The sequence below is a fragment of the Myripristis murdjan genome, chromosome 20, assembly GCF_902150065.1.
Source record: "Myripristis murdjan chromosome 20, fMyrMur1.1, whole genome shotgun sequence".
Classification (NCBI taxonomy): domain Eukaryota; kingdom Metazoa; phylum Chordata; class Actinopteri; order Holocentriformes; family Holocentridae; genus Myripristis; species Myripristis murdjan.
Window position 1 is genome coordinate 17650829 of NC_043999.1, and position 20538 is coordinate 17671366.

At 40.8% G+C, this 20538-nt stretch overlaps 1 protein-coding gene across 1 annotated transcript in view; it reads right to left on the reverse strand.

The window, feature by feature from the left end:
- LOC115379242 (centrosome-associated protein CEP250-like) overlaps positions 1-20538 on the reverse strand; it is a 115240-nt gene that overhangs the window by 83241 nt on the left and 11461 nt on the right. The window contains exons 4-7 of the mRNA XM_030079967.1: positions 14482-14544; positions 4055-4225; positions 3296-3364; positions 3095-3196 (exon numbers count right to left, since the gene is read on the reverse strand). Coding sequence (XP_029935827.1) covers positions 3095-3196; positions 3296-3364; positions 4055-4225; positions 14482-14544 — 405 coding nt within the window. The remainder of the gene's footprint in view (positions 1-3094; positions 3197-3295; positions 3365-4054; positions 4226-14481; positions 14545-20538) is intronic.

Here is a 20538-nt window from a genome sequence, read left to right on the forward strand (position 1 = left end):
CTAAACACTGTCTCTTCCACATGGCCTGGATAATGAGTGGTGAAACTAAACGAGAGGAAACACAGCTCACTATTAGGAGGGGAACGCAGTCTGAAGGTTTTAAATAAACGGAGAGAACTTGAGGCCAAATTGTATTTCCAAGCACATAAACTAATGGAACTGGCAGACATACTCTGAACAAATATACACTCTGTTAAAACTACCATAATAGTTGTGCAAATATACACGTACTGTGGATCTAAGTGAGGGACAGACGGGCAGGCAGGCGGGAAAAGACGTACACACGTGTAAAAACATGTATTCTCACATATGCATATGCACAGACGAACACAAGCACTTCCCAGTACCACTTATCCCTTTGGTGTGAAAAGCTTATTACATCTCATTCAAAAGCAGAACAATGGGGACATCAAAAAATATGAATGCTATGAATATGAATGCTTGTCTATGCCATTGAAAGCTAATTAGCCAAATGTGTTCTCTTAAGTGTCTTTGATATGCTCTCAGGCATAGAAACACACCCACACATAAACACACAGAGGAACCCTCCTTGTCTCACTCTGTGGAGTTAATGGTCTTATCTGGGCTAATTAGCATAACTAATTAGGATCGTTGTTAACGGATAAGTATTATTTATTCAATTAGCACTGTGTGTATGTATGTGTGTGCCTGTGTCGAGTGTGTATATCCTCTCCATCGCTGGCACAGGTTCAAATGAAAATGAAGCAAAGCTAAGCGGGCATGAAGGCAGAGCTGTGAGTGTGTGTGTGTGTGTGTGTGTGTTCAATTCATCATTTATCCATCCCATACAGCCAACAGATGCTCACAATCAGGTGCCGCCACCCCCCCCCACACACACCCCCACCCCTCCACCCCAGCATGCTGTGCTGCAGCTCTTAAATCCCTCATCATCATTAGGAGTCTGTTTAGCATAATTAGCATCGTTAACCAGATGAGCTGAGCCGAGCCAGGGTGTGCCAGTCGGTGCTGCTGACGTATGCCACCCGTTCTGCTCTCTCAACGCTGCTGAAGAGGCCACTTGTCACCATCAGGTGGGTTGCTGGCACATTTGCATCTCCTCAGTGCCTGCTGACTGGTGATAGGGATGGACCGATACATTGTCAGACCATCAATATCGGGCCGATATCAGCATTGAAAAGCAATATCACTATCAGTCCAGAAAGCATTTTTACGGTCCATATTTCGCTAATTGTGATTTGTGACTTTTTTTTCTGAGAGTGTGTCATTAAAAATATTGGTTCTCATTGTTTCCCTGACTCAGTGAGCAACGAGGTGCCTACATTTTTTTTGTCAGCTGAGTCTAAACTGTCCTTACTTCAACCAACTCTCAATTTTGCCCAGTGCAGCTTTAATACAACAGTCAAACTGGAAACAGAACAAAACTAATACGTTCATGAGTTCACAAAGCACTTTATATTCTTAAGCCAGGCCTGTCTGAGAAGCTGAGCCTGTTTTGCACCTGCATTTGTATTTGGATTCTTACAAAAATTCATATCGGTATCGACCATCATGTGTGGGAAGATATCTGCTATTTGTATCAGCGTTTAAAAAAACCGTTGTTCCTTCCCTAGAAGCTGACATTCACAATGCAGTCTGACGCACTGCGCGCAACAACATACAACAGGAGTGATTTCTCTCTTTTCTGAAGGCAAACAACTTGTACAATGACACAGCTATTGCAGTACTATCAGTTAATGAGGAAATACAAGACTTTCCCCCCACTTATTCATTCATGTTTGCAAATGCAGATGCTGCCTTTTGTTTGTGATGCTTAACATGCGCTTCAAGCCGACAGTAAACATGAAAAAACAACTCAACAACACTCCTCTGGTCTTTAGCTCACAAGTGAAAACTCACAAACACACTCCAGCACTCACAAATAACCAGAGAAAGAGAGAATGAGGGAGAGAGAGAGCACTACATTTACTGAAATTAAACATTTTCTCATCAGCCTGAGGGTGCAGCAGGCCCACTAATGTATTATTCATCCCCACTTCACAAAGGAACATTAATCAATTATGAAGATATGAGGATCTTAAAGTATAGAGGAGAGAGGAAGAGCGGCCCGTTCGTATTAATATGCGGCCGCAATCGTGAGCCCCCCGCCCGCCTGCCCCCCTCGCTCCTCAAATCAATATTTTGCAGATTAATTTGGAGCAGTTGTGGTGAGATGGCGGGATGGAAGGGGAGGAGAGGGAGAGAGTGTCTGAGGTCTGAATTAAGGTGAAGTGTTTTGGTGTTGTTTTTTCAGAACTCTGTTTGTGCGCATGTATGTGTTCTCCTCTGTATCAGAGCGGTAGGTAAACATATGAAAACCAATCAATTCGGCGAACTTCATCAGAGAAATACAATAGAAAGATGATAGAAGAAATGTTGTGTTGATATACAGATGTAATTTGCATATGAACACACGCAGGGAGGTGGGGTCAAGAGAAACAAAAGGAAAAAAAAACAAACCCAGAAAGACTCAAAAATTCAAAAGGAGAAAAAGACTATTATTTTCCTCACTGAGCATATTTAAAATGTAGTGACTGCAAGATTAATCATTTAAATTGTGGTTGAGAGCATGTTATTGTGTGTGATATTGTGACTTAGTATTTGACTACCATGAGTGTCTCCAGCAAGTGGGTTCTCTTTACTGGCTTTATAAATCCTTGATATTTTCCATCTCTTTGGCAGAAATTAAATTCTCCTAAATGTCTGTTCCAGTCAATTTTGCTTATTCTTTTTGAAGAAGGCAATCTGAGGAAATATCTGTTCTAAGGCCTTCAGTAGAAACTTGCTAATTCAAATGGAGGTCGTTCAGGCTGGTGAAATGTTTGGACTGCCAAAACACATTAAAACATCACTAGCCCTTTAAAATGTGGAACCACCTACTTTAAAATATTGCGTACAGTATAAATAAAATACAGTATAATATAACTGAAGGCCCCCTTGCATATATCACTGCACAAAAGAGAATGAAAATGAGGGCGCATACTTCAGAGAATCAATCTTCTGACTGCATCTGGTTTGTAGGTCTGAGACGTTTGAGGTTTGGATAAATGAAGGATCTACTCCCTTATGTACTCACCTCAGAATTCAAAATGGCTGCCCTCTCAGCCCACTTTTTAATAGCCTGGGCATGGGCCTTCCTCTCTCCATCATACTCTCTCTTCCACTCCTCCTCTCTCTTCTGCAGCTCGTGCCTCCTCCTCTCCTCTGCGTTTTGCCATTCCTTTTCATTTTGCCGTCTCTGCTCGTCCTCTCTCTGCCTCCACTCTTCTTCTGCCGCCCTCCGTTCTGCCTCTTTTTTCCTCACCTCCTCTTGTAGCTCCTTCACTCTCTCGTTCAGCCTGGACACCTAAAGTTAGGCAGACGGCCATGTGGTCACATCTCCGTGCGCAGAGAAACACATGAAGTATCATTCACTTAATCTGAAAAATAATCTGAAATATCAGGAGGACCACGAGAAGGTGTCATCTTTTGATTAGAATTGGAGGAATTTATCAGTTTACCTTTATTTCAGGCCAAAATCTGCCTTAATAAACAATAATAATAATAATCAAATATCCGTGTGCCCATGTCTTAACTTTCAATATTAAAGAGGTTATTTTCTGGCTCTTCCAATAGACTCTGTCATCTTTATTTTGTATTTGCAATATTCTCTTTGTTCACTGTGTTTACTCAAATACCAGCATACTAACTTTTCTTTTCAAAGATATTGAATATTGGCACAAAATATTGGCTTTCAGGAGCTTTAGTTAAAGGAACATCAGAATTGGTAACAGCCTTAAAAAAAATATTGGTTGAGCCCTGCTTAAGAGAGAGCATAGAAGACGACGTCAGTCAGTCGTCAGAAGTCAACTTGAGATTCTTGAAGTTGAGCAGTCAAGACTGGAAAATATGAGTCAGGTGCAGCTCTATAAATGTAGGAGTGACTTACTGACAGCAAGTGAGCGCATGCATCATTTCTTTTTGCATGGATCTGCGTGTGAGGCTACCTGTGTGTGGGCATAGGACCATTTATTCATGCACACTCACAATCTCTGACCTGAACGTGTGTGTCTGCCCCCTCCTGTTGCAGCAGCTGGATGTGAGTGTGCAGTTTGCCGATGCTGATGTCCCTCTCAGCCAGCTCCTTCACGTTGTTGTTCTGGATCTGCTGCAGGCAGGACAGCTCATTCAGCAGGGACACCAGCAGCTCCTCACTGCCCTCCAAAGCCTGATACAGGGTTTGAGGGGCACAAAGAGCACGTTTAAGAGAGAAGGATTTGCTCAAAGGAAGGGAGTCATCACTAGAAGTTACTGCCTGATTATCTTTACTCAGTGTTTCAAAAGGGGAGTTGATTATTTGCACAAATGGCACTTTTTTATAAATGAAAACACTATTGTACATAGCTCTTTATACTCACTAATGTTTTTTTTTCCCCCAAATGGTGGATAACGCAGAAAGAGCATGTTTTCTGTTGTCTTTAAATTGTCAGATTAAGTGTGGTGATGCCAGGTTGATGGAGACAGGACGCAGGGTCAAGCAGGGGAAATGAACATATGTATATAAAGCATGGACTACTGTTAGGGACTGTTAGTGGTAGGTGCTGTGATAATGGGGAGGGACTGTGCATAAGGAAACACTGCACTCATGGTAGCAATTCACATACTGCAGTTGCATGGAAACCTCACATCATTTACTGGCACATTCTCAGGAATTAAAGACATAAATGCCATGTTTTCATTGTTGGTTTTGAATGGGTTTCATGGGTGCTAGATTCTGGCAATTTCCTCAACCCATAAAGATCATGAACATTTTGAGTTCAAGTAAAAAACATGAAAGCTGCCCCACGAGTCTCCACACTGTTATTAGATCCAATAACTATGTTTCTGAACATGAGCAATTTTCTCCTGAAGCTAGAAACTAAAGTACTAATAAACCTAATTTTCAAAGTATGCTTCAAAACAGATATGAATACTAAGAACCTAATCTGTACACTAATACAGACCAAACTGGCTTAACTTTAAGAAATCGCATATTTTGAAGCTGAAATTCAGTGGTAGTCACAAGAGTGAGTATGTGAGTGTGTCAGTGTGTATGTGTGTGCGTGTCAGAGGATCTATCATGCATCTGTATTGCAGACTTGCCAGCTAAACAGAAACACAAGCAGAATAAAAATATATCAACATTTGTTGAAAATATGAATCAGAGAACCAACTGCACTTACTTGTTTCTCTGAGGCTCTGTAATCACACAAACCACTAATTAGTGGCAGTGCAAATGAGTCAACTCGCAAGCAACATAAACAAACAGTAACCAGCCAACACACACATAAACAACCAACAAGCCTGGGTTTACCACAAGCACCAATGTGTGTGTGTGTGTGTGTGAGCAAATGTATGTGTGTTGCGTGTCAGCACGTGCACATGGGTGTGCATGTGTGTGCTTGCATGTACGTGTGTGTGTATGTGTGCAATACTGCTAGCCTTGTGTGTGTGTGTGTGTGTGTGTGTGTTAACCGTAAGCCACAGAAGACAGTAAAACAGCAGTGGGTATAATTTAGTGACACCCTGTAAGGAGGTGTGGGAAGGCCGTAAAAAACTCTCCCTTTTAATCCCGGCCGGCGACGCCATGTTTGTTACCCTGGGCTCTGAGATATGCTGGTAATTCATCACACACGCCCTGGCTTCCTGTTAAACCTGGCTGCACATGGAACACTTCTAGCACCGCTGCCAAAGCAATATCGTAAAAAAAAAAAAAACTCTCCACCTCAGAGGCGGGCTTCCAACCAATAACAAACATGTGGCAAAAAATTCACCTTAACAAGACATTTAATCTCGTAGCCAGTCTTAACATTTTATTTTTTATTTCAGGGAAAAAAAAACTAAACCAAAAGTGTGAGTTTATTTCTGTTGGTTACAATATTTACAAAGTTAAGAAACATATCTTGAAGGAAGGAAGGTCACTCCAATTGCTTCAAGACAATGTTAAGTGATTCAAGGCGATTCCTGAAATAAAATGAAACTGATGACAATCACTGCAAATTAAATCACTGAACCCTGAATATTTTGTTTTTTAGCTTTAGGCTGAATTTTTGGTGAGGTTAATTTACAGCATTTTTGCAGTGATTTTTTTTTTTTTTTTTTTTTTTTCTCTAAAAACATCCAAGTCTCATTCATGCACTAGTAGTATCTACTAGAAATAAAACTACACCGCTCTTACAGTGAGGTAGAGCAAATTCATTCAGTGATATTCAATGGCAAAATGATCTGTGATTGTTTAATTACAAAGGTGGGTGGCAAAATCAGAACAAAATAAGCTTCCTCATTACTGATTCACAAAACACTTCACTGTCTTGTCTGTCACTGTGAGTGGTTGGCTAAGTGCAATTGGGTTCACAGGACAAACACAGTCTTCACATTATTCATATAATTTTCAGGCATCAGGAGAAGGTGATGGGAAAGATTTTGCCTCTTGATGACACACCAGTTTAGAGCACCGAACTGTAAAAATATCTGGAATAAGTTATTTTGCAAATCATTAACAAGTGATTTGGTCTAGTTCGCAAGTCTGAAAATGTTGTTCTTCTTAATACAAGTGAAAAACTGTCAGTGGGGTGAGATAATTTCATTTGTTTTCAAAGCAGCTTGATCTGCTTTGAAAACCGAAACAACTGACAATGTCTCAAACTGAGGTGGATCACCGTTTGTTTTAGATATTATTTGATCCAATAAAAGTCTAGAAACGAATGAAAGACATGCAAACACAAGAAATCATCTTACCTCATGGGCAGACTTTTTTCCACTTGTTTTTGGAAAAATAATCACAATTTCAAGCATCAATAAATAACTTGGCAAGATGGATGTTTTTTGTTGGGGTTTTTTTGTACTGTGGTTCTGTGGTTTCTAGGTTTGGCGGAAAGTTGCTCATCCTCACAGATATTGACGCTCAGCTATCGAAGATCACAGGATTTAGAAATATGAATTCTGTTCAAGGCCAGCTTTCCATCAACCTTAGTGAAGAGTTGACTCCTGCACATCGTAAAGAGGTAATGCCCAAGGCAAGTCACTTTGATTACCTCTTTCTTTCCATGTATGTTCTCTGTGAGCTTCGTCTCCAGAATGGAGGTGATCAGGTCCTTAGTGTGTGACTGGGCTTTAAGATCTTCTGACTTAGTCCTGAGAAAGAGAGAGAGAGAGAGAGAGAGAGAGAGAGAGAGAGAGAGAGAGTGTATGAGAGAGAAATTAAAAAGGCCCAAAATTCATATATACCTTTGTACAGTCTGTGTTGTTGATACAGTCACTGAACTTGGTGAATAAGGTCATTCTGCTAAACAAAGAGGAAGATGTAATACTCATTAAAATTATCTAAATACATTATGCATTAATAAGATATGAAAAATCCAATTATTGAACAAGACAAGTGTACATACTGTGTTCTACATGAAATGTCCCATATATTGCATACATACAAACTAAATGAACTTTATAAGTTCAAAGAGATGAGCAAGTCCACACAGGTTATCACCAGGAACACAACTAATTTTATTGTAAATGCTTTTGTTTATTTCCTCTGTTTGAAATATAAAATAAAATAATAAACATCAAAAATGTATACGGCATGCCCTGTGTATAAAATTTAATGTGTGATTCATGAAAAAAGTCCCATTCGAAAGCAGCAAAGAGATGCTGATACTGGTGAAATTTGTGCTAGGTGACAGCAACTGGAGCTGATGCGCCAGGTTTCACATATGACAAGTCATGTCTAGTGTGTGTGCATGAGTGTGTGTGTGTGTGTGTGTGTGTGTGTGTGTGTGTGTGTGTGTGTGTGTGTGTTTCCCAGCGGTGAAAATATGTTAACTCTGCCCAGACACCTTTCTGAGTCACCAGTGACAGCTGTCACACAACCAAGATGGAAGAAGGGGGGAAAAAAAAAATCACACGCTACGGCACTGTTCACGCACACACACCATACACACACGGGTGTACACACGCCACACACAATTTCATATTTACCAGCCTCATGAGATGAGCTATTTTGATGAAACTTTGGGCAGATTAAAAATGTTAAACTCACATTTGATCAAGCATGTCTACACATCCGCACCAAGCAGGGAAGGAAAGGCAAGATTTGACAAAAGTGACATGTGAGTGGATAGAGAGCACTGAGAGTTAAATCTTTCACTTCAGGAAAAAAACAACTTTCACTCAAACAGAGAAGAAACCACAGAGGAGAGCGCTAAAAACCTGACATTAAAATGTAGTCTGCCTCTGTCTCCAGAAAAGAGAATGCAACTATTTGTGCTGCTGTGCTATATTTCATTGTAATTTGTATTCTATTTAAATTACATTGTTCCCTCATCATGATTTTTTCTCACCATATATTCTTACAGAAGAATCAGTACAAACAAGAAGCATGTGCACACTCAAACATGAATGAATAAATCACTATATGCGCACACACACACACATCCACATGCATGCAGATGAAGACTATCTTTCCCCAAAGACATGCATACATATGAAATATGCATTGACAAATTTAAGTTTTTCAAAGGACAGAACTTTCTACTGCTACATCTTAACTACTAACTATTACTATTATACCTCTCAAGACCCATATTTTTTTTTTTTTTTAGATGGTGGCCGAAATCTTGGCTAAATTATCTGCAATTTCAAAACTTATTTCCCTGTCAGTTTGGTGGAAAAATGTTTAAATCACCCCAAATTTGGGAGGGATTTTTCAGAAACGAATGGCCTGAAATGGGAACAAGTTGAAAATAGAGAGAAGGTTTTGAATGAAAAGTAACTGCAGCCAATTTCATCCCTATTTTCACCTGTGCAGTGGGACTGTACAGTGTGTGTGAGCGTGTGTCTGTGTGTGTGTCTGTGCACGCACACACGTCGTGCAAAAAAGCTCCCTGGCTGAGATAAGGAAGGCCATTCTGTCTCAGCCAAAAATTCTTTTCGAATGCAGAAGTGAATGCAAACACACTCACACACACATGCACACGCTACGTTAAGATGTGCACAACAAAGAGTTTTAAAAAATGAAATAGTCATGGATTATACTTACTTTATACTACACAAGGTTCTATCTTCTGCACTATTAACGGATGAAACTGGTTTTAATACTGTGGGTGTATTTTACACTACATCACTTATTTTGGCCAAAAAAAAAAAAAAAAAAAAAGAAAAGAAAAAGACACATGAATACACGCAACATGATGTGACCGTCTGCAACAAGTCAAACTTCGACAGCAATTTAGTGACAAGATGTAAGATGCATGTGTGTGCTTGTGCAAATTATACATACATACATATGTGTGTGTGTGTGTGTGTGTGTGTGTGTGTGTGTGTGTGTATACACGTGCACACACACTATAATGCTGGTGCTAAACAAATGACATGATGTGAAAACGACAGATGAGCTCGAATTCCTATTTAGAGCCATTAGTGCTGTGATTATTATTGTGTGGACAGACAGAGCAGGGCGAGTGAGTGTGTGAGTGTGAGAGTGAGTGTGTGTGTGTCACCGTGAGTGTGTGTGTGATATTAAAGCGGGCTCTCGATTTCTCAAGCTGTCACTCAGGCCGATTAGGCAAGGCTAACAAAATTAGTCATGAATATGCAGTAATAACATGCAAATTGCCGCCCCTACCCCCCACCTCTATGTGTTTGCGTGTGTGTGTGTGTGTGTGTGTGTGTGTGTGTGTGTGTGTGTGTGTGCGTGTGTGTGCCCCTGGGGCTATAGGCATTGGTTCTGTAAACCCAATTCTTTCTACATCATTACAGCAGCAAGGCATAATTCATAAGAATAATATAAACATGCATGTGCCCTGGCATGAAAGCACGCACACGCGCACACACACACACACACACACACACACACACACAGGTCCCTACGTTACGGTCCTCACATGCCAGGGCTAATATACAGCAGGTTGTTGTTAACCATTTATAAGATGAAAGTAATGGGGTGGCGCAGGGGTATATTTGCACACACACACACACACACACACACACACAAAGACATATACACATGTACATTGTCTCTTGTCTGCGTGTCCCCGGGGTGATGTTTGACACAGGCTGGGTGCTGCCACAGCAATTAACCTCCCTGTTAATGAGCGAGCCCTGTCAAGCGGCCAGATGGCACCGCCTGGCACGCTGCCACACATACACACACGCACGCAAACACACACACACACACACACACAGATGTATACACACACACACTGACAGACAAGGAGATATACACACACACAGACACATGCACGCATACATGCTTAGACATGTATGCATTCAACACATGTAAGCGCGCACATACACTCGCTCTCTCTCTCACACACACACACACACACACACACGCACACACATAGCCCTGTCACACTGTGCCATACACCCAACTGCTGCTGGTTGTCAGTCCCACTCTTCCCTCTCCTACCCATTACTGTCCTCTCCTCCCTCCTCCGTTCTCTCCTGCTTCGTCTTCTTTGCCCCCCACCCCCCTCTGTCTCTCTCTCCCCCTCCCGCCATCTCTGGCAGCTGCTTATCCATGTCGCACCGCTGCAGATGTCACAACTCACCAGCTGAGAAAACAGCAGGGGAGAGGAGAGCAGAGAAGAGGAGAGAGCAGAGGAGCAGCGTTTTACAGAGCAGCAGCAAACTATGGATCTCGTTTTTTTTTTTTTTTTTTTTTTAAGATTCTTTTCAAAGTAGATTTGTAAATATTGACTGACTCATACTGTAAGTGTATTCATGGTTGAAAATGTAAAAAATTGTACGAATGTTAAGGTTGCTGCAACAATCAATTTTATCTTTGTGATGTTGTAATTACTTCAACTTGTATGCTGTTGGAACGTAAAACCATGCCTATGAGAGCATGTGCATGGCTGCTGTGTATGTCTCCTGCATGTGTATGTGTGTGTATGTGTGCGTGTGTGTGTTTGAATGTGGCGCTTGACTGGGGCAAGGCCCAGTGTGTGAGCCTGTCTGCATGTCCACACTTCAGCCCACCAGCTCCATGTATTGATCAGGTAGCCTGGCCTAATAAGAGAAGAGGAGCCTGACCTGGGAAAGTCAATAAGGAGAAAAAGAGACATATCCTCCTGCCCTCCTGAGAGAGAAAAGGGAGAGAGACAGAGAGAGAGAGAGAGGGAGAGAGAGGGAAGGGGGGTGAAAGAGAGAGAGAGAGAGAGAGAGAGAAGGGAGGGCAGACTGACAGGGTGTGGAGAGAGAAAGAGGGAGAAACAGAAAGAGAAGGAGACAAAGAGGCGGGAGAGAGGAGAGATGTGAGATGAGGGGAGGGGAAAGGCAAAGTGTGTGTGTGTGTGTGTAAGAAAGAGAGACAAAAAGAGAGAGAGAGAAAGTGACATGCAAAGCTACTACTGGCCAAGCAAAGCAGGGGAGGGGAAGCGTCAGGAGATTGACAGGGAAACAGCGAGCGAGCTGGACAGCAGAACAACAAGCGGAACCAGAGGGAAAACACTAATGTAACAGTAATGAGTCCGCACTCTCCGAAGCCGAAAAAAAAACCTAATCCAGAGAAAAGTTTGGAGTTTGAATCAAAAATGTTCGAGCATAGAGGGATAGTGAGGTAGTGCCTGAGTCTGAAACAAGTAAAGGTCTTACCTTTCCCGAATGAGAATCAGGATATCCTGTCAAAGCTGTTTTTTCCTAACTAACTTTCAGCATTCGACTGCTTTTGGCAAAGAAAAACAACACTCAAGTTAACTCAAGTGTAAAAACTCTGCAGGAGATTATACTAAGGGAAAATAATGAAATAATTGGAGGGAGATAGAAAATAAAAAACTGACACCCACTCACACATCAATACATCGATAGATCAATGTGTGTGTGTATGTGTGAGTGTGTGTGTATGTGTGTGTGCGCTCCGTACACCATTTCAGTTGAAATATATAAATAAATCTGTAGATAAACAAAAACCAGAGGAAATGGGAAAGTAGATGAAAGACTTAGGCTTCACCACTCTCTCACACACGCACACACACGCTCACAGACACACACACACACACACACTCAGCCACACATACACCTGGCTGAGTGATGCTACCCTGGAGGGTGGCTTCAATCTGATGCGTTTAATGTTGACGCTGGTGGCAAGAAACACACACACTCACCCGCTGTTTCAACCTGCCTGTCATTTTATTTCATGAGACCTGATTTACTCATTTCATTTATTTTTTATTTTATTATTATATGTGCAGCCATTTAAAACGCTCAAGGTATGATGCAAATCCCTGCTTTTCTGACAGCGAGTACGCTGATTGAGGATCCATCACAGCCTTCAGAGCCTTTCGCAGAAACAGCAAAGACACGCTCTTCAACCAGTTCTGCCACAAACTGAACTGTGTCCCGCTGTCCTAGGTCACCCATTCCTCCTTAGGACAGCTTAATTGGCTGCACTGCAATTTACCAAACCATCGATGGCTCATTTCAGATTGTCCTTGGATGCGTTTTTAGTTTTCATACAGCAGTGTGCGAAGAAAAAAATGACTGAAATACCAATTGTGAAATAACTGACTCAATGTACGCTTCGCATTACAACCTCAACTTTCTTGGGTGCAGTATGCAACAGAATGCAGAGCCATTTTTTAGTGGTGCACTGATATGGGTTTTTGAGGCAGATGCCAATAGCCAATATCTTCCTACCTGTCAACAATCAAGACTAATGCCAGTTTGTAAGACTTGTGCGAAAATAGGTTAAGCTTTTCACATGGACGTGTATTATGGTAATTACGTGCTTTTTAAACAATATGCCATGTTATTTTTACTATGTTGTTAAATTTATAGTTGTATTAACTGACACTCGTGGGAAAAAGTGTTACACAACTTTCACAATTAGCCAATTATTAGCAGTAAAAATAATATTGGACCAATTCATATTGCTTTCTTTGGCTGACATCATCTGTAAATCTGATAACATCTGTATTACATCTGTCTCTATTTTTTTTCCACAGAGCCCCTCAGGGGACATTAGGGAGAAAAAAATAGACGGGTGAAAAAAGATAGAACATAAATAAAAAAAATTTTTCGCATTCTCTCACAAAACTCCTGCATTAATCAGCCACCTCTGAATCAAGAGGTTGCTGGTTCAAGTCTCATCTGTGCCGTTTTCAAAACTGCTAGTGAATTTGGGGGGTCAATAAGATTTTACCCTATCTTATTTCAACTTAGGCAATTAAATGTTGTTTTGCTTTCAACTTGGTGACCTAAATGTATGGCTGGCTTGTGGATTGTGTATGAGCATTAAGACTTGGCGAGCTGTGCTTTCACCACCTGAAAGAATAAATGAAAAGATGTGAACTGGCTGGTCCTCAGTCACTTTCACTGTCTGGTGTTACTGCCAACTAAAGAACACAGTGCAGTAGTGTGTGCATATGAGAATACATACATAGGTAGTTATGGCATATGTGTGCCGTATATCAGATGTGGTATGTTACAAGATTTTTTTTTTTTTTTCAAACAAAAGTTTTACAGGAAAACATAAAAGTTTTGTGAGAAAATGTAAGTTTCTCAGGCAAACGGAAAAGTATTTAACTTTTTTTTTTTCATCAATCTGCTTTTTCTCCCCTTTGTCCCTTTGGGGGCTCTGTATTTTTCTTCTAATGTAAGTCAATGGAAAATTTATGTGATGTATTTATGTGTATTTATGTATTGCTACGTTTCTAGATAACAATTATTTTAACAGTTCCTTCTTGCGGTGAAGGTGTCCATATTTTTCAGTGACAAAAATAGGACGTGCTTGTTGCTTTTCCAAAGCATCACACTTCTCATTGCTGCTCAGTTGCTGGAGGCACTTACTGTATGCCCAAAGCTGCACATATTGAAATTTATCACCCGCCAGCTTTAGCTTGCATTCGTTCAGCAAACATTGGATATTATTGGAGCTTCAGTGATTTTCATATCAAACCTCTTCCTGGTCTAGTGAGTCCAGGTGTCTAGCTAGCGATGGCAAAATGCGGAATAGGTACATATGTATGAGCATGAAGATTTAGATTCAGAAAATGCCGCTTTCATCAGTTTTGTCAAATGTATGAAAGTTGGAATAAAAATCTAGCTTTCCAGAAAGGAGTGAAGTAGAAACAGAACAAGTCTTTAGGGGCCTTGGAGCACTGCATGGTGGGAAATATCATATAGGGATTTGCATATTGCCATGGGGACAGTGGTGTTGCTGTGACTCCCTAAGGAGCCCAAGCTCCCTAAGGAGAGGAGTCCCTGAGGCCAACTCTGTTACCTTTCTCCACACTGGGAGACCTGTGTGTGTGTGTGTGTGTGTGTGTGTGTGTGTCTGTGTGAGTGAGTAAGTGAGAAAAATAGAGGGACTATACTTGTGTGTGTGTGTTTGTGTGTGTGTGTATTCATAAAGTTGTTAATAAGAAATTAATTAAAAGCAAACTTTTCTCAAGTAGTAAATAAATAAATAAAATGACAACTGAGCATAAAAAGCCATGTGTGTGTGCATACATACACGTTTGGGATGTGAGCCACAGGACCAGCAATGTCATCCAGCGATAATGTCCTCACCACCTGGAAGAGGAGAAAAAACAGTTTGCATTCCTTACAGTGGCATGCTGCCCTCATGGCAGTGATGTATAACTTTTAGCTTTATGAATATGAGGAGGAGTGTGTGGAAGCTGTGTGGAAATTAACAGCCCAGGTGTTAACGTTCCCAGTGATGTGGATGGGAAACCCTCCTAAACCACTTCCTCACTGGCAAAATAGTTTATCCACCTTTTCTAACATAAATCTTGATGAAAAACTCGTAGGGCACGTCACACTTAGTTGCAAAAAGACTTTTTTTTGGCACACACACAGACAAAAACATAAAATACTGCAGTTCTGAAAAATGTAACTGACCTCTACATTTTGACATATTCATAGAATATAGAATTCCTGAATATTCATTGTAACAGTTACATTTTTGCTATCATACGACTTAAACTTCATTTTGGTGGTGCCCTCAGTTTCAATTCTGCACCACCCACCCCATGAAAATGCAATGCGCTAAAGTGAGAGAGGAACAGTTTGGAGGAAGCAGGAGTTAGTTGAGGCTATCAAATCAGCCGTATTATTTAGAGGCAAACTAAAGAACAACGCTGCCAAACATCCAATAACCTTCACCCACTTTCGATTTTTAGCCTCAGAAAAAAGAGAATTGTTGATTGAGCACCCAAAGCAGGCAGCTCAACGTACACTTATACGTGGAGGTAATGTCAAGCTGTATGTGGTAGTATTAGTTTTCCATCTCAAGCAACACCTAGATATTGGTAAATGTTTGAGTATCCCCAGTTGTTTTAATTAGATACTGCTCAATAAAGGGCTGTCAGTCATTTTGTATAAAAGTGATTTTCTCCAGTACTGTAAACTGTGATGAAGTTTGACAGCACACAGGAACAGAGGTGTAAAACGCTTCACCTCTGATTGACTGATCTCAATTTACGTCTTGATGACCACGGCGCCATGGGAAAAAAAGGCGAGCAGAAGAAAACAAAAGACAAAGTGCCATAAACAAACAATTACAGGGGGGGAAAAAAGTCTCTGATTTCAACTTCGTTCATTTTCAAAACAGGGCCAACTGCAGCACAGATCGCCAGAATCAAATTAGCTCTAAAGCTGACAGGATCAAATAAAGAAGAGGAAAAAAAAGATGAGAAGATGAAATCTAAAATATGATTATGCTAATGACTTAATAATTTGGTTTTCGTCTTTGGGGATTAAATCAAAAAAATATTTGATGCAATAGCAGTGCAGGAAGTCACTTGTTCTGAAAGGAGGACACTGAAACGAGGAGAGAGCCACACACTGATACACACACACACACACACACACACACACACACACACACACACACACACACACACAATCTCATACAGTTTTCTGGTAAGTAGGAGTTCATCGTCAGATTCAATAAAACAACTTGGACTCAAGTAACCCTCATCATTCTCCTCTCTGCCCATCACTGTCTCTCTCTCGTTCTGTCTCCCTGAATATTTGTCTATGGAAAGAGAAAGAGAGAGAAGGAATGAGAAATATGGGGCACTAGAGACTTTGTGAGGTCACTTTATGTCTGTATAAAAAGAGGACAGTGAGAGAGAGAAAGAGAGGTAGACAGTGAAGGTGGCCCAGCTTTCTCATTACATGACGAGTATGGAAAAAAAGGAAGAGAGGAAGAGGGACAAAGAGACAGAGATGGAGAAGTGGAGCTGGAGAGAGGAAAATAGAAGGAATAAAGACAGAGAGAGAGAGAGAAAGAGAGAAGAGAGGGAGAGAGAAGAGAGAGAGGGAGAGGGAGATGGCAGCGCTGGTGAAATATCGGCCAGGGTGCACTCTATCGTCGTGGTGACAGGGGTCACTCTGGGAAAAGGAAATCAATGTTGACAGTAATGACTCACAGGTCAACACATAGCTGTGTGTGTGTGTGTGTGTGTGTGGGTGTGTGTATTTCAACTTTGTGTGCATGTGTTTCAATTATGCATAGGTTTGTGTTTTTTAAATAAGCATGTGGAGTATGTAATTGTGTGTGCTTGTGAGGATGAATAGGATACGATGCTGAAATAAAACATACATAATCTTAAACACACACATTCTAAACACATGCGCATATGCCAGCACTTAAAAAATACACACACACACACACTAGAAAACAAAGAAATATAGACGCACACACACAAAGGGAATTACATGAGGGAGCGAGGAGGTCCTGTCCATTAAATCACAGGTTAATATTTGATGTGTGATGCACACAGGCCTCGATTGGACACCTTCAAATCTGCCAAGTGCACAACTGGCTTTGCACATCAACATCTTAGAACACAATAAACAAATTATAACAAATTATATACACAACACGCCACATTATATTTATTTGTTTATTCATTTATGCTTTTTTGGTGCAAGAATGTAATGGAAAACAAAAGAGAAGCTTACACTTTGACACTTTGGCACTTTGGCTAATGATAGAAATTGGGTTTATGGCTCGTTATAAAAAAACATCAAAAAAATATGGGCTATTTGGGAAAAACCACTGTAACCCACTGATTTTAGAACCACATGCTCGAAGTAAGTTCAAAATCTGAGTTTAATTCGCTTTTAAATACAGCAAAAAGACAAAAAACATCCCCAAAATAGCCACACTGTGCACAAAAACAAGAGAAGTACAGATCAACACGGCATTTGAATTGTGGACAATGTTTAGGGTCAAGTTCATACATTTAAATGTGAAACTGCATCACAGTTATACCCCTATAATCAAGGGGAAAAAAGCACTCTCAAAGCTGTGTAACAGTGGCATAGCAGCATCAAGTGATTTTTGCAGAAGATGAGATGAATTTCGTGATGAAATTCCACTCTCCACACAAAAAGCCAGGGTAATGTTGTTGTTTTGTTAGTCGGCTTGCAAAACACATACCCATAGCTAGACAGACACACACAGACACACAAAAAGCCACAAAACATTTTCTCTCCCAATGATAAAACATTCATACTCCCAATGCAGCTGCAATATGACAATGAGAAGACCTGGCACACACAGAGGTCAGTGGCTAATATAAGCCGTGCATGTGTATTTGTGTGTGTGTCTCGGTATGCATGCCTTATATACCCTTGGGTTAGCAGGAGTTACGACCTGCTTACATTATTAAGGTGAGTAGTAGGCAGTGTTATGTATGCCTAAACAGCCAGTCAATTCATTACAGATGCAATCCCCTAAGTACATGAATAAGCACACAGCTCCCTCTCTTTCTCTCCGTCTCTGAACTGTAAAGGAGACAGAATATTGGTGTGATGCAGAGCGCTTTAGATAAATCAGAAACAGGAGCAAATTAATAATAAGGAATAAAACAACATTAGCTGATTAAGTATGTATGGCTGAGTGGCGGCTGTAATTTACAGGCAGCTGGGGTTGGGTGTCCGGAATAAGGTCTCATTACGGATCAAAGAATGTGTGTGTGTGTGTGTGTGTGTGTTTCTGTGTTTCTGTGTCTGTGTGTCTGTGTGTCTGCGTGCGTTTGTATGTGTGTCCATCCCGTTAGTAATCCGTCACCAGTGGTCTCAGCTTTATGAAAAGGCCTGCAATCTATGATAATGAGCCCTGTGAAGGTTATGACCACGTAAACTCATTTGTTAGAGGGAGGGCTGGAGTGTGTGTGCCTGTTTGTGTGTGTGTGTGTAATACGACTATACCATTAAAGAGTGGTGAGGAAAAATACTATTAAAGTAATGGTCAGAGTGAGTAAGTGTTTGTGTGTGTGTGTGTGAGAGAGAGAGAGAGAGAGAGAGAGAGAGAGAGAGAGAGAGAAGGAGAGAAATGGAAAGAGAGAGAGAGAGAAAGAGAGAGAGAAAAAGAGAGCACATTACATGAATGTTGCATCACATCAGTTACTTTTTCTTGCCCAGTTTTAAGACAAACAGCAACAAGCACATGTGATCCAGTCTCACAGAGCAGGAGCCTGTCTATAACAAGGAGGACTGGTATTTCCAAAGTGATCACACTTCTGTCTCTAGGAGACAAAAGGAGTTTGATGTGTGTGTTGTGCTGAAGCGGGAGGAGAGGCGCAGCACCAGCTGTGTGGATATCAATCCAATGGCACAGCGCAATTTCAGTGCCACAGATTACCATGATTTGAGCCCACTAACACCCACCTGCTCGGACCAGGTCACAAAACCTCTTGTTATGCTTGTCTGTCTCACTTTGACATGAATCTCTCAAGTTGGAAAATATGTCAAATCCTTTATTCCTTCTTACACATGAGGTGGTGGTTAATTGATCTTAACAAAACATGTGCATCATGTCACAAAAAAAAAAAAATCATGAAATCATATCTATACAAACAACACCATCAGAAACATCTTGTCATGTAAATACCAGAGGCCCTACAACAATCCCTTCATGCACACTGCAAACTGGGAATTTAACTGTGTACCTTGATTCATGAAAATAGGGCATAGTTACAAAATGGAGAAAAGCTAGTAATAGTAGTAGTAATAAAACTAGTATTAGTAGTAGTTATAGTATTAATATTTATGGTAGTAATAGTAGAAATGGAAATAGTGGCAGTAGTTGTAGTCATACTAATAACAGGCTAGTAGCAGCAGTAGTAATAGCAGTGTTAGTTGTGCTAGAAGTACTAACAGTGGTAAAAGTAGCAGTGAGAGTTGTAATCATAATAGAACTAGTACGGGCCTGAAAACGACTGGTCATGGTTGCCTGGAGATTGAGAATGAAATGTTTCTTGGTAATTTCTAAGCCTCAGTAAAGTGTCAATCATTCATAGATTTGCTCCACTTTCTCTCCCTCTCCTCTCTCACTATCGCTCTGTTCTCATCTTTCCCTCCTCTCCTCTCCTGTTTTATTTCAGCCTCTACCTTGTCGCATTCTCTTCTCTCCTCCAGTCTCATCCACTTGCCCCTCACCCACACCTCCCGTCCCTTGTTCTGTTTTCCTTCCCCCTCACTTTCCCTTTTCTTGTCTCTTTTCTATCTGAAAATAGCCTTCCATTTACGCAATCATTCCATTTTTTCCACTCCCCTCTATTCCTTTTGTCTGGAGCTAGGTCAACTGAAAGCAGCGGGGGAGAAAAAACAAAAACAGGAACGTGTACGCGTGAGTCACCAGATCAAGACAGAAAGCGACGGCTGAAATAAGAGGATAATACAACTCATCGTGATAGTGACTGGAAAGAATACACCAACTTCTTCCTTGCCCTACTATGTCAAGGCCTACCTGTTTGGGGTGAATGTGTATTAAATATGTGGACTTTAAATTTGTCCAGTGAGAGCTTGGTGCAAGTTAAAAAATGATGCAACTATGATGATAGTCTACAGCCAATCAATTATATAGGCATGCGCAGCCTTAAATTCTGGATTATATTTTTTTCTGAACTGAAATTTAAGGATACGTGTGGCACTGACAGCTGTTCAAAAATGTCCACATGCTTACTGTTTCATTCAAGCTTTTTTGTGCCCATCTTTTAACAAGAGACAGCACAATGGACAACACCATTATTCCTGGTGTTGTCTACACACATTCAGCATAGTTGTAGGTAAAGGGGTTCATTTGGCAATTTTCAGAGGACATTTGCTCCCATTTGTTTTTACACAGTGTGGGAAAAACAGCTTCCACAATCTTGAAAATTGGCTGCGGTAAGAGATCAACATGTAAGGAAGCGTTCACAATGGAGAACTCAGGAGTTAACAAGTGCACCCAATAACCTCTTTGAGCCTTGAATGTGAAACACATTCAGTATTAATGTGTAGATTTATGTGATTACAAGTTTCAAGTGTAAGTGATTATAATTGAGCAAAATGGTCATGTCGGCAAATATAAGTGCTGGCAACACATTTTTTCAACAAAAATGAGAGTCAATAGGGGGTAGCTTTGACTTCAAAGCTGTGTATTACGTACAAACCTAAGCCAAACAACCGTAACCGAAATCAAAACTGTTGATGACAAGTCAAATATGATGATCAAAATGATCTCTCAAACGTTGCCCCAAAAAGTTTTAATTATCTTGCTATTGTACA